The sequence below is a fragment of the Lutjanus erythropterus genome, chromosome 11 (assembly GCF_056507025.1).
Source record: "Lutjanus erythropterus isolate fLutEry1 chromosome 11, fLutEry1.hap2, whole genome shotgun sequence".
NCBI lineage: Eukaryota > Metazoa > Chordata > Actinopteri > Lutjaniformes > Lutjanidae > Lutjanus > Lutjanus erythropterus.
Window position 1 is genome coordinate 25,348,021 of NC_139327.1, and position 14,794 is coordinate 25,362,814.

At 38.5% G+C, this 14,794-nt stretch overlaps 1 protein-coding gene across 1 annotated transcript in view; it reads left to right on the forward strand.

Annotated features, from left to right (window-relative positions):
* The first annotated feature begins 3,066 nt into the window (after positions 1 to 3,066).
* The window catches only part of stard13a (StAR related lipid transfer domain containing 13a), an 80,627-nt gene continuing 68,899 nt past the window's right edge, over positions 3,067 to 14,794 (forward strand). The window contains exons 1-3 of the mRNA XM_084729803.1: positions 3,067 to 3,221; positions 4,944 to 5,920; positions 13,233 to 13,367. Of these exons, the coding sequence (XP_084585929.1) occupies positions 5,087 to 5,920; positions 13,233 to 13,367 (969 nt within the window). The 5' untranslated portion in view covers positions 3,067 to 3,221; positions 4,944 to 5,086. The remainder of the gene's footprint in view (positions 3,222 to 4,943; positions 5,921 to 13,232; positions 13,368 to 14,794) is intronic.

Below are 14,794 nucleotides of genomic sequence, written 5' to 3' on the forward strand. Positions count from 1 at the left end.
GCAGTTAATCCCATACAACAAAAACACCATGCTATCACACCATGTCAGAGGGAGAAGGTGTGAGATCGTTGGAGGAGCTCATCTTGTGATTTTTGGTTGGATATTGTGGCTGGAGTTGCAACATTTAATTGACAAATTGTTTAGTCGACTGAAAGAAAATCAGTCATCAGCTATTCTGATAGCTGATTTATCGCTTTAGTCCTTTTTCAAGAACAAATGACAAATATTTGCTGGTTCCAGCTCCTTAAATGTGAAGATTATGCTGCTTTTCTCTGGGTTTTGGACTGTTGGTTGGTGAAGATGTCACTTTGGGCTCCGGGAAATTGTGTTGGGCATTTTTCATATTTTTTATAGACTAAATAATTAACAAGGAAATTAGTCTGTAAATTAATCTCTGATGAAAATAACTGTAAGTTGCAACTCTTCTTGAGGTTTCTATCTTAACATGTTGATTTTTGTACAGGCAGTGCAACAATAAAAAAAAAGTAAAAACTTAAAACAGGCTCACATACTAACAACAAATTTAATCCCATGTTTCTGTCATGCAGTTTTAGTGTTTGAACACACATTTTTCATGCTTATCTGACTACAGGCATGTGATTGTTTGTTGTCTAAATGAGGTTTTGTTGTCTTTAGCATTTTACATAGTATCCACAGTACACACTGTCAAGATAACACATCTTATATAATTCACTATGGATGTAGTTTGATACATATTAAATGCTTCCTCTCTGTGAAATTGATTTTTAGAGTTAAACAAGACAATCATGACAAACCTAAGCTGTTATAGATACTTATTAGCTTCCTCTTTCTTTTCTCTTATTATTTCATTTTTGTCTATACTGTATCTACCTACCCTTTTCTTCCTCTCTTCTTTTCCTTTTCCCTGGATTTCCCCAGCCTGGCCCAGGTAACTATAACTCACGATGACAGGAATGTTATATATGGGAGGAAGCGTGTCTCAGCAGGTTGGCGTAGCGTGTATGGAAATACATTTTTGAGTTAAATGAATATGCATCCATCATCACACCAATGAAGGACAGTGTAACATCTGTGACTGGTGGGTGAAGTTGATCAAGTTCACTCAAGCCAGATGAAGTTCATTCATAATTATCAATTTAACTCATGAATCAGTGTTTTAAAGCAGGTTCCCAATCTTTCATCCCGAACAGATCAGATATCAAATGAGCTCATCCCTCATTAAGTTACAAATATGTTCATTTCAGTTGATTTGAAAGTGAATGCTATCTAACAGCATTACTCACCTTTGTGTTTCAGCTGTTTACTTAAACTGCTTGTAACTTATGATTTATTTTTTACTACACTGTTAAACTGTTTATTCATTACTTTTAGTTCACGATTTGAACTTCTCCATAACTATTTTTATGCATTAACTGTGTCACTATTTCAACTGTTTTAACTGTTTATCAATTACTTTTAGCTAATATTTTCAACAATTTGTCCCCTACATATGGCTAATGATTTCAAAAGTTTAGCTAATGATTTCAATTGTTAGTCCATTCATATTAGTCAGCTTAATTGAACTGTTTATCCATTACATTTAGCTAAATAACTTATACATTACTTATAGTCAGCTAACATTATTGGAACTTTTTGCTAATGATTTAAACTTCTTTTAGCCAACTATTTGAACTGTATCCAGTACTTTTTAGCTATTTCAACTCTCTTATTTTTAGCCGTTTTAGCTGTTTATCCATTACTTTTAGCTTAATATTTCAACTGTTTATAAATTACATGTAGTAAAATTAACTACTTGAACTATTTATTCATTACTTGTGTTGCTATTTCAACTTGCTAAATATTTAAACTTTTTTTTAATCGGTCACTGTCCATCCATTACTTATAGTCAGTTAACATTATTTGAACTGTTTGTACTATTTGAACTATCCATTACTTTTAATTAACGATTTCAACCTCCGCTAACAATTTAAATCGTTCATCCATTACTTTTACTATTTGAACTGTGCATCTGTGACTTTAGCTAAATAATTTATCCATTGCTGTTAATTTGAACTATTTGATCTGTATCCATTACTCTTATTTGCTATTTTAACCAGTTTTCCAGCACTTCTAGCTATCAGTTCAGTTGTTTATCTTACTTGATTGGGAGTCACTATTTTAAAAGGCCTGTTCGCCCTAGAAGAGTGAAACTTTCAATGCCATTTTGTTTGTGGTCCTCTGATTTAACAAATTCAACATAAAAAACTTCAGACCTTGTTGTGAAAACGTAATGGGTAATTAGATAGCGCTAGCATTTTATTGTGTTTGTAACTGATGATACATTACAGAAAGCAGTCCAGATTAGAATAACTTCACTCTTAACTCTTAGTGCACCCTCTGCCTTGACCAGATCTTTTCTCCTCAAGATCTTGAGGGTCAAACAGGCCTCAACAGGCAGAATCATCCTCAAGGTTAACAAATAACAGGTCTTTACTCCTGACCAAAGACATTCCCTCCGAAACATGAAATTCAACGTTTGCTGGCAAACTTGAGGAATTCCACAGTTCAGCGACAGTTTTTTAGGACTATAAGTACTTTCTTGTTGATCAAGGCTTACAGCTTTGCTGCAGTCACATAAAAGTATGAACTGAGAGAGATTTAGACGGGATAAGAACATGTTTAAAGCATTACCTCATGTGTTGTCGAGGAATGTGCTTCTGAGGTGAAAAATCCATCGCCTCGAGCCTTATTGCACAGCAGTGAGTGAAAAGGAGGTATGAGGAGGGGGAAAGGTGCACCAAAGACCCCAAGCCTTTTAATCATTTGTCATCATTTGTCTAATGTACATGCAGCTGTTTAATCCGTTCCATCATTTCCACAACAGAACTTTGTATTTCATTCGCGTTCGAGTGCATATTTTATCTTTTTTCTCTCCTGCAAATGCTTGAGTTCACATGCAGTCTCTTCATGCACACACACACATGCACACACACTTACACAAATAGCACAAACACCTGCCTGTTGAAGTCTTGCTGAGGTAATGTAGGAGGGAAAAGCATTCCTCAACCCTTTCTTTTTCTCTCCTCCCCTCACAGTCTTTCATATCTTCTCAGAGGTAAAGTCTCTGGATTGTCGGTGTCATGCAGCATTTAAGCGTTGAGTTGCTTTGGCTGGATCCTTGTGCTACGTCCCGGTTCTTCAGACTGCTGTGTTGGATGTGTTCTTGGATGACACAACTTCTATAGCAACAAAAACTTCTGGTATGTTGAATTATGAATTCTGTTTCTTCATACAGCAGCCTATAGTTCCTAAAATGTGTTTAAGAAACGTATCAAAGTTACAAATGCTCCTATATGGCATGTACTGGCTATTTATTGACAATAAGATGTTATTACATTACTGTACAGTAATATATTTTCAAATGGCTGTTATACAATGTGAAGATATGACTCTTTGTTTTCAAAAGTGTGCAATATGAAATTCAGTTTTTTTAGAAAGGATTTTTATGTTTTACATTTGCAGTTGTGAAATTTTCAGGATTTTAACCTTATTCAAAGACCTACCACTCTGTGTTTAAAAGACAGAGAACACATGCCAGGCAAGGAAAGGGTGTGTTGGCAACAGCCAAAAATATCCATCAGGAAAAAACAAAGTGTTTGAGCAAAAATGCATTTGTCAAAAAAAACAAACCATCAGCTCCACAGTGTTGCTCTGTGGGGTTTTAGAAGATAAACTCTTGTGGCCCAAAATGATCCCATTTAACTCAGCTTAATATCTGTAACAGTAGAATATAGAACTGCAGCGATTAGTAGTCATATTAATTAATCGATCAAAAGGAAATTGACTACTTTAATCATCTATTAACTGTTTAAATCAAGCAAAAAGGTTGTTTAAAGGTTTGTAAGCTTCTTAAATGTCAAGTGTTGCTGCTTCTCTTTGTCATTTATGATAGAAAATGAAGAATCTTTGGGTTTTGGAGTGTTGGTTGGACATAAGAAGCAATTTGAAGACGACACTCTGGGCTCTGGGAAATTGTGACTTTTTTTTTTTTAAACAACATTTTATAGGCTAAATGATGAATCGATCCATGGTGAAAATAATCTGCGGATTCATCAATAATGAAAATAATCATTAGTTGCAGCACTAGTAGAATATTCTCAGTATCAAAAAATAAATAATACATTAAAAATTACATATAGTAATCAAACTATTTCGGTTAAAATTATTTAAACTTGTTACAGTGCTGTACTGGGCTACATCTTACTGCTCACATGTCTACATGTTCAGGGTTTTTCTAGATTACTTTGAAATGTCTGTTACTGAACACAAATTATATGGCATTTTTATAATTAGTAATGCATTGTATTACAAACAAATGTATCTAATCTGATTACTTAAAGATCACATTCACATTACTTGAAAATCAAACATTGAAAATATTGCACCTTATACCAGAAAACTGGCCACAGACTCAAAAATCTGAGTTCCTTAAAATATCTCAAAGCTTTTTCAATGCAAATGAAGTGAATTTTTGGAGAGGACTCTTTTTTTTTCCAGAACACTTGTCTGAGAAACCTCATATGTCAAATACACTTAGAGTTGAAAGTGTACTATTTGCCATGGAAAAAAATAAATTACCATATTTCAAAGATTTAAGCAACAATGTATTCAAATTATGCTGATTATATTTACTTTTTGCAGTGTGATTACATAATCCCAACTCTGTAGGTATTTAGACAGGAAGATGATTATTAGGCCGTTACTGAATTGTCAGATAAATCTGTTTAAACAACATTTTCATCCTTCTTGAGCACATGTAGTACTGAGATTTGCAAGCAAGTCCAGACTTGAATCCAGACATGTGGATCAATTTACAGAAACAAATGACACTTGATTATACATATGTATATTCTTTAGTGTGCACATGTATGAACATGAATCAAATTTACATTCTGTGTCTCTTGTTTTTTCCTCCTCCTCAGGTGTCAAAGGAATGTTCTGGGACATTCAAATGTGGGACAAAGTGTAAATCATCTGGCTTCATTTTAGCAGCTTTACATTAACTGACAGCTCTGATGGCTATGTTTAAACGAGCAACCATTGTACTCTAGAAAAGACTCAGTAGATGAGGAATGGTTCCCCAGTGATGCATGAAGGTCCGGTAGTTGCACTGCCTGTTCATCAGCAGCCTAACAGGCATATTTACCCCGAGGCTGTGGGCGTCTCTTTGGGTGACCTGCAAGGTCAAGTTCCCCTCCTGACTCAAAGCTCCTGCAGCAAACTGAGAACCATGTCTGAACCTGTTCCTCTGCTGCACTGTGCTGCAGAGCCCGTGGCCAGTCCTGCTCAAAGATGGAAGGAGCTGCAGATGGACATCAGCTCCCCGTGTGATACAGCTAACCCCGCCTTAAAGCAGAATGGACACTGTGAATTCAGCCAGAACCTGGAGGTGTCAGATCTGGACACTGGACATTGTGGAGAAATATCACCTCAGCTGCAAGAGGCTTCTTTATCTGATGAGGTCCTGTCTACCTCTTCATCAGTCCTGGATAAAAGAGGTTTTAGCCACCTGCCAGCAGAGGACTGTTCATTGGATCTGCTCAGAATAGTGAAGCACAAACCAAGTGCCATTGTGTTCCGTGACAGCCAGCAGGCTATCACCAATGAGAGCTCTGACGGTGGCGGGACGTCCCCTTCATCCACCTCTGAGGAGGGAGAGAGTGGTGATGACGACTATGAGGAGGAGGATGATTTTCCCGCGACGTTACAATATAAGGAATTCCTGGTCAGTCGTCGCCGTAGAAACTTGAGCACCAACAGGAAGGGCTTGAGCAAGAGACAGGATGCCCAGCCTAACAGAGCTGCATCTGGCTGGCAGAAGCCCACCAACAAGGGCAAACCTGAGTTCACAGGTAACGAGGAGCAACAGGATGCACCGCAGGAGAACAATGGAGCACAGGTAAGAAAAACAAGACAGGAGGAGAATGATAACAAACACAAAGAAGTCTTATTGCAGTAGCTGCATGCTTGTGTTACTTTGTCCTGCAGACAGGCTTGTTTTCACTGCAGACTTTTCTTGTCAGAGCAGGGAACGCACAGGTATTACCAATAACATTAACAACTGCTCTTTTTTTTTATTGAAGTGTCTCAGTAAGGCATGGCTGTACTAGGGCTCTGAAACTAAAGCAGCTTAATGGTATTCAGCCATCATTAATTTCATGGTTTTCACCTGTGCTTTTGTGTGCATGTCCATCTGTCATTGTAGGAAAGTAACTTTTGTGAATTTAGTTAAGAACTCCAGCCTACTTAAGAACAATTTTGAGGCACTTTACTTTACTGAAGTAATTTGTTCCTCTCCATGGCTGCTAAGTTAGCAATAGTCTGACACACTGGATATACACTACGGGTATAAGCCCGCCACTGGTTGCTTAGTTTCAGTTGGTGTTCCGCGATCTACGATTTTAAAGCCCCCAGGAAACAACAGCAACCTCCTAGATGGCAACCCACACCCCAAAAATGACAAATTAGCACCTGGGTCGCTAATGGTGTATATGTAAACAAGTTAGCAGCTGTTTTCTTTTCTTTTGAAAGGATTTAGTTAAATATTTTAATCCCAGGACTGACTTCCGACATGCAAATGTTTCACCAAAAAAAAGAAAATCCTTACCTCCCCCAACATTATTTTGCAGGGAAAAAGGCTGCTGCATCCAGGGCTGTGCTTTGATTGGTTTAAAGGAATACAACCATGGAAGGTCCTGCTATGCACGACTAAGTCAGCAGCAGTTGTACGCTTGGCTAATGTTATCTGCGTTAGCCTCACCATCTGCACTTTGGCCAGCTGTTTTTGAGATGATTGAGATAATGGTTACAAGAGTGCCTTCACACTTGGGGTAATAATACAGCTAATTCGTCAATATGTTTCAATTATAGGTTGGTAACTAGTTTGCCATTATGAATAGGTGTGGCACAGTTATTTTGGAGGTTAGCTAGCTCATATGATTGCGTAGGAATTCAAGGGTTGCCTTTTGTCAGTGTTATATAAATGAAATGTGTTTTTTTGTGAATAGGCCAATTTACCTTTACTCATAATATGTTAAAAAAAAAAAAACTAAACTCTTCAGTCGGCATGAGGGTGAGTAGATAATGACTGAATTTTCATTTTGGGGTGAACTAACCCTTTAATATGGACTAAATTATATTATTTGGCATTGAGTTCACTGTCCATTCTGTGTCCATTATCACTAAGAGTGCTTTTTTTTCTTTTTTGCATCACATTCTTTAAGAGAATTTGTCATACCCAGCAATGGCCTCAAACTCACCTCCTCACTGAGATAAAAGTTTCTGTTCTGTCCTTGTTCAGAGTTACTCTGAGAAGTTTCCTAAATCACTCCTAGGATAGGACTTCTTGCTAGAAATGTTTAGACTAAATCAGAAGCTCACTGAAAGTATTCTCAGAGTGGTTGTGAATATTCCTTCTTACACCACTGCAAACTGTCTTCAGTGAAACAGGATTTTTTTTTGTAATGTTGAACCCTACTTCAGCCACTAGAGGGCAGCAAGGTCAAATTGTTTCCAACTGTTCAACATGAGCTTGTTTCCTCACTTAACCTGTGCTGCTTGTCTTTTTTTTTCAGTTGAGGGTCCAGTGTGTCCTCCAGTGATTTTAAATAGTGTAAATGTGAATTCTTGTGAATTTGTAAATGTTTCAGTATCAACTAGGACCAATACCACTGATTGTATCATTTATATTCAGCACAGTATGTTTCAGTAGGGTAGTTGGTCAAAGCCACCATCCTCCCATCATACTGTAGACATGAACACTCAAAGTAAAAAAAAAACTTCTCTAAACTAAATTTATTTTAAAACATGTAAAACAGTTTTCTAATATATTATATAAGTGTGGACTGCATATTGCATTTGTCGTAATTCTGAAGTTTCCATTCAAACACACAAAATAAAAAGTGATAAGAAGAGACAGGAGCACAAGTGAACATTTGGAGATGAATTCAAATTAAAGCTGCAGCGGAAAAGAGAAATAATGAGGCATCCTGGTGGCCTTGGGCTTAAAATCTCCAAGGACTTAAAAACTGAAGAATAACAACAAAAACCACTCAAATAAATAACTCCTAGAGTAAATAAATGATCTCTCGTTCCATCTTTTGCATTTTTCTTATTTGTCTCTTTTGCTGAAGAGAAGTAAAGGTGAAAATATGATAAAATAATCAAAACAAAACATTAACTGTTAGTCGAATAAAGAAGCAAGAGCTGTGATGCTTCATGCTATCAGTAAATTTGCAGATAAAGAGTTCAGAATTGTTTGAATTCTTTGGTATATGAGTTTTTAATGCTTCTACAAGGAGTTTTAACTGGCTTAATGGCTACCGTTAGGTCAGAGTCCTTTTGAAATCAGAAGAAACAAACCCATGTTTACATTTTCCCTGCCAAAGTTATATTAGCCAGTTCGAAAGAAGCAAGGGGAGATTGTTATTTAGAGAATTTTATTTTTGACAGTGTATTTGAGGTTATTACAGTGGAAACACTCCTGTTTTTGTCCACAGGGGGCTCCAAAATCAACAAAATATGAAATTCCTTGTAGTTTTAAGATAAAAGAGACACTGTGTTTATATTTAAAAAAAGAGTGATCTGAATAAAATTTTATATTTTGGCAGGTAAACCTTCAATCATAAATTCCTCTCATTTTTCTCCTGGGCCAGGCCAGCATCTCCACCTCCCAGCATGCACTGTACCAGCGTGCATCCATTAGTGTGAGCGCGCCCCTGACTGTGTTCTCACACCTGTCAGGGCAGCCCTCAGTCGCTGGCACGTTCCCATAACAGTCCTCTGGCACACTGCACACTGTTCTCCCCCTCTTGGACTGAAATGAAAGGATTTGTTCTCTCTGCACCCCTTTTGTGATGTCGCTCTCCAAGTTTGACCAAGTAGCTTTCAAAGTCATTTATTGACAGGGTCGGGCCAGTGCTCATTTGAATACCTGTTAAGTCAAAGAGGCCCCATTGTGGCTCCACATTCTTGGAATATCTGGGTTTGGGCAGTTTCGTCACACTCCACAATGTGGGTAATAACTCTGCCAAATGAAATAATTTGAACAGTTTAGAGTGAAAAACAAGTTTTCAAACTTCATTTAAAGTGAAATCAGTCTTACTGTCTTGGCTGTAATTCTCAAGACTGACATCCTGACAGTATGTCCCTGTTCTGTTTTGACTCTTAACTGAATGCTCAGATTAATTAATTGTAAGAAGCAGTGAAAACTAAAAAAAATATTCTACTAAGTTAAAAATACTGAGTGCCAGTTTGTGTTTATTAAATTATATTTTTTTGATTAATATTAACTTTACTGAACATTAAATAATGTTCTTTTTTAATATACTTAAAAATCAGTCAGGTCTGTTAACTTAATGCAATGAGATGGGTAAATGAAAATCTACTTCCATTTACTTTAAATATTTTGAGTTGGCCTAATTAATAATTTTAATTTAACTCTAAAACAGGACATATAACACTAAATCCAAATATTTGAGCTCTGATTATCTCCAACTTTGGAGTTTATGAACACAAAAAAATGTTGCAACTGATTGCCACAGTTGTTTTTTTTTTTAGTATTGCTGACATATTTGGGTTTACAGTGCATCTAAGGCTTGATCACTGGGCGTATTAATGCTTCAACCAATTCAGCATTTCATACCAAGATAGAAGAAGTTAAAGAAAACTGATCTGAGCATCTTAAAAATCAATTCTTTCATTCCCAGGAGACATGAAGTCCAACCAGTGAGTCACTTATGCTATGAATTACTGGAATTTCTCTACTACAAATTTCAAATTACAGTACATTCTCACTGTTTCACAATAGACACCACCATGGGAGATTTCCTGTTTTTACTACGTTTAAATCCAGATAAGCATTGTGTTTGTGATCGTGGGGGCAGATAGCATACCGCCCTCTTAAATAACAGAAAGAAATATTTAATAGGGAGCAGGATAAATCCTACGTCAGTCTTGGTCTAGGTTAATGACCTGACTTTTGGCAGTTTCAGTCCTTATTTAGTCCTGACACCTCTTTGGACTCTGTTGTTAAAACATAGTTCTAGCCAGTATTTTACAATAATAAGGGGTTGCGTAAAGTGATGAACCTCCGGAGAATTGTCACCCAAATCTGTGGTTCTCCTTGGCTGTATGAAGCTTTATGGTGGGTTTAGGTTTAATTAGAACATAAGTCTGTATAAAATATGGATGTAGTCTCTGTGATGTCACCCATAGGTTTCTAAAGGTTCAGCCCATTGTGAAGCTCAGTGTGGTGACTCCTGCCTGAAGCTGATATGCTCTATGTGTTCACAAGTGCAAGAGGGTGTGCTGGGGTCCATGTGATGTAAATTTTGTCATCACAGGGTGTAAGCATGGGCTCCATGTACCCGCGCACTCATCTGCAGATCTTCACATGCAGCCACTACAGACGCTGATCTACTGCACATGTGCACGTGCATATTGTTGGTAAAATATGACAGAAATGGAATGAATATTCATAAATGTGTCTTTGTTATTGTAGGATATGCTGAAAGTTGTGTTTTTGTTACCTTAAAATGAACAATTTATATCTACAGAGAATACAGGTCCTCTTACGTTGTGGCCATTTCACACGCATCACAGGTTCACCTACACTCTTGAAAGTCAAATGTGAGATGAGTCAGTTTACAGTCTGCAAGCTCAGGCCTCTAAATTCTGCTAAATTCTAAATTCTTCACTGTTACTGCTCTCGTAATGTTGTTTTTAGCTGCACAAGGCATCTGTTTTCTCAGCAAAAAAGCTCCAAACCCCGCTGTACACCACCTGCTCAGCATCAAACGACAGACAGCCACAGTTAGCAACCAGCTGCTAAACACAGTGGAGTTTCTGCAGTAAGAGACAGATATTTTTATCAGGATTAAAGGACCAAACAGAGCTAAAAGAAAGTGAATATTTTGACTTTTTCATTCTTTGGGTGGCCAGAAGCACGACCGAACATGAATGAAAATATTGCTCTGTAACTGTAAGCAACTTAAAAGGTGATGATACGTCAATTTGTGTGTTCACAAACTGCGTCTGCCTCTGAAAGGGAAAAATTGTGTTGACAATAGCCATGCTTACAAGATAACATTTTATAGCATCATGTAGAAAGATAGAAAACAGACAGAATGTATTAGATAATTCCTCCAAGATTTAGCTGAAGGGAAAACTCTTTCCTCTCCTCTATAGAACAAATTGTCAGCATAATTCTTTGGTAACATTAATAATGTAATATTGCCATTGATTTATGCACCTGTACCTTTTTAGCTCAGATCAACAGATCTGACTCACAGATCAAAGAGAAAGCACACCTCTTCAGTTATTCATACTTAGACGTATGTATCATGATAATAGGTGTTTTATCCTCGCCAAGACAGTTAAAATGAAATGGTCTTGTAGCAGAGATGAAGTGATGCATTAAGAGCTCTATTCACTGTAAATACTTTTGAAAAGAAGCTTATTAACATTTCATGAACTTTGAGAGCACTCTGCTGTGAAAAGTAAGTGTGTGTGTGTGTGTGTGTGTGTGTGTGTGAGAGAGAGAGAGAGAGAGAGAGAGATGGTGTGCCACTCTGCTTATGTTCATGTTTGCAGTCACTCATGCCTCTGAAAAGCCTCCACTCGCTGTGTTCTCCCCTCGCTCTGGCTCTGTCCCCCATAGTGAGGGTAAAAATAGCACCCTGCTGCACATAGACGGCCCTCTGTGCTCCTGTGTGTAGGAATCTGGAGATGTGGGGGCTGTTACACACAGGAAATGGCTTTACTGCCAAAGCCGTTACTGCAGATATTTTTTAAACTGGTCAACATGATGGGTTAGGGGAATGGGAGTGGACAGAAGGGTGTGTTTGTGTGCATGAGTGGGTGGGTGGGTGTGGGCATGCTTGTGTCTGTGCATGCATGTGTGTGAGTGAGTGAGGGGGCTGTTTTTGGACTTCAAGCTCCTCAAAGGGGCCCTATGTGCTGCTATCAGCCTCTGGGACTCTGGGATTGGCAGCGGAGCCCAGAAACAAAGCAGTTTGTTCATTTCCTGGAAGGCCAGTGAACAAGTGTCTCAGTCAGTCCATGACCAATGGGTGGAGAGGGAAAGAGAGGGAAAGCGAGGGTTTAGGTATGTGCATAACTGAGCTGTATGGATATTACAACACATTTATATAACATGCATTGGTCACGTTGCTGTTTTTATATAGTTTGAAGACTTTAAACTTCTCTCCTTGGTTTAGTATTGCTCCTCTATCATCTTTCATTTGTGCTCAATTGTAGTTTCTTAGATCCAGGAATGGTGTTTCCTCTAAACTTGTATGATTAAAATATCATCAATAGGCCAAGTGGATGAAATTCAACTTCATTGCTAAGAGATGTGCAGTTTACACAATTAGCTCGTTATGAGATAAAATAAAGAAGAAAATTAAAAATTGTCACAGACTTGTCAGAGTAAATTTATTTTACTGTACTACTAAAAAAACTACAAGCATATATCAAGAAACACAAACTTATTCAAATGAAAAACACATCAGGTAGCTAATTTTAGGTATGAGGTAATTAAGTTAACTAACGTACAGTTTCATAACATTTACAGACCTTTACATACAGGGGCGATATCTTAGGGGTGCACAGGAGAAAGCAATAGTAAAAAGATGTGTCTTAAGTTTTTGTCTGAAAGTGGCAACAGATTTAGAGCCTTAAGACCCTCAGGGAGACTGTTCTGGGGTTTTGGGGCATAATTAGCAAAGGCAACCTCTCCATGGCTTTTAGTTCTAACCTCTGGAACAATCAGGAGGTCAGAGGCGGAGGATCTTAGGGACCTGGCAGGCACGTATATCTGGACCACGTCAGATAGATAAGATGGGGCAAGACCGTTTAGTGATTTAAAAACTAATAAAAGAATTTTAAATTTAATTCTGTGGCAGACATGTTTTCTGTGTCCGCAAGTGCACAGTATTTTCCAGTAATCTTTCTGAGAAGTTGTCACCTCTGCCACAGTGCACAGGGTACACTGTGTACCCCTGCTCAGGCTGCAGAAGCACAATGTTCATCTGCAGGGAGCCTGGAGGGAATGAAGGGTGGAGTAGTTGGATGAGGAAGAGGAGTGTGTGTTGGGTTTAGCAGATTTCTCCTGCATACATGAGGTTACCTCCGGAGTTTGCCCTTCAGCCATATTTACCTGTGTGTGTGTGTGTGTGTGTGTGTGTGTGTGTTTTGACCTGTGTGTTCAGGCTGCTGCGTGTGACTCCATGACCCTGCTGATGAAAAAGTTGGATCACCTCAATGAGGGGATACAGAAAGTCCAAAGCGCTGATTCCTCCATCACAGACGAGGCGAATGTTGACGAGGAGCAGCAGAGCACCGCAGTAAGTTGAGCACATTTAAATGAAGTCTGATTAATTTATAGTTGGTGTGACCCAAAGTGCTTTAGCAAGAACAAAAGATACAAATAGTGAAACAAACAAATGAAGAAAAGATAAAAAGCCTCATGGTATGTATAATTTGTTGAAAAGAAGATTAGCTCCTCAGGCTAATGTTAGCTAGAAGCAGACTCCTGTTCACAGACTGGCAGTTAAAGTGTTGTTCAGCCTTCTGCTTTTGTTTTCTCTCACTGCAAAGTTAATACAGCATTTTATTATGATCATACAATTTAATTGTATGTTCGGACAGAGAATTTGAGCAGCGGGAGTGGTATTGCGTTCACTTTACTGCACTGTTGGGATGAAAAGAGACCTGAACCAGAAGGCAAAGCTCTCAGTCAACCAATCAGTCTTCGTTCCTGCTCTCACCTATGATCATGAAGGTTGGATCATGACCGAAAGAACAAGATTGTGGATACAAGCAGCTGAAATGGGTTTTCTCAGGAGGGTTGCAGGCATCTCCCTTAGGAAGAGGTCGAGACGCTCAGCCATGAGGGACTCAGAGTAGAGCTGCTGCTTCTTTGCTTAGAGAGGAGCCAGTTGAGGTGTTGAGGCTGTCTCGTAAGGACACGACCAGGTCACCTCCTTAGGGAGGTGTTCCAGGCACGTCCAGCTGGGAGGAGGCCACAGGGCAGACTGAGGACTAGGTGGAGGGATTTTATCTCCACCCTGGACTGGAAAGGCCAGTCAGAGCTGGTCAGTGTGGACGAGGAAAGGGAAGTGTGGGGTCCACTACTGGAACTGCTACCTCCACGACCAGACTTTGGATAAGCAGTTGAAGACGGATGAATGGATGGGTGGAGAATTTAATTTTCCATTAAAGAAAAGTGACTTTAATGTTTGTGGATTCTGTCAATTATAGTTCTTAGAATCGGTGCATCTCTAATTTTGTGTGTGTGACTCTTCATGAGATTTAACATCTGGTACCTTAAATAAATAAATCACATTAAGGTTGGCATGAGCTTTGAATTAACTGCAGAGTCGTCTAATCTAAGTACCAAAATGCCATTTCTTTCAGGAATATATTGTTATGTTTTCCGACAAAGTTAATAGCTTGAGCAATACTTTACACCATATTATTCATGGCCACACACGCTCAACCAGAATTTGCCATTAAGTCATCATACAGTGTACCACACACATGTTGGATGGAGAGCCTACTCAGGGGAATGGGTTGCCAGGATTGCAGTCTCTCCCCTTATTTAATATGAGGCAGATTAATTAAGAATAATAGTTTGGATGGTCTCCAAACGTGTTGTTTTTCCACCATTAAAGCTTTTCATACATCAGGCGGTTTCTGACTCGTCTGGTATCCATCTGGAGACACCATTAATCCTCCAAAAACCACAGATACTTACTGTTATTTTTTTTTA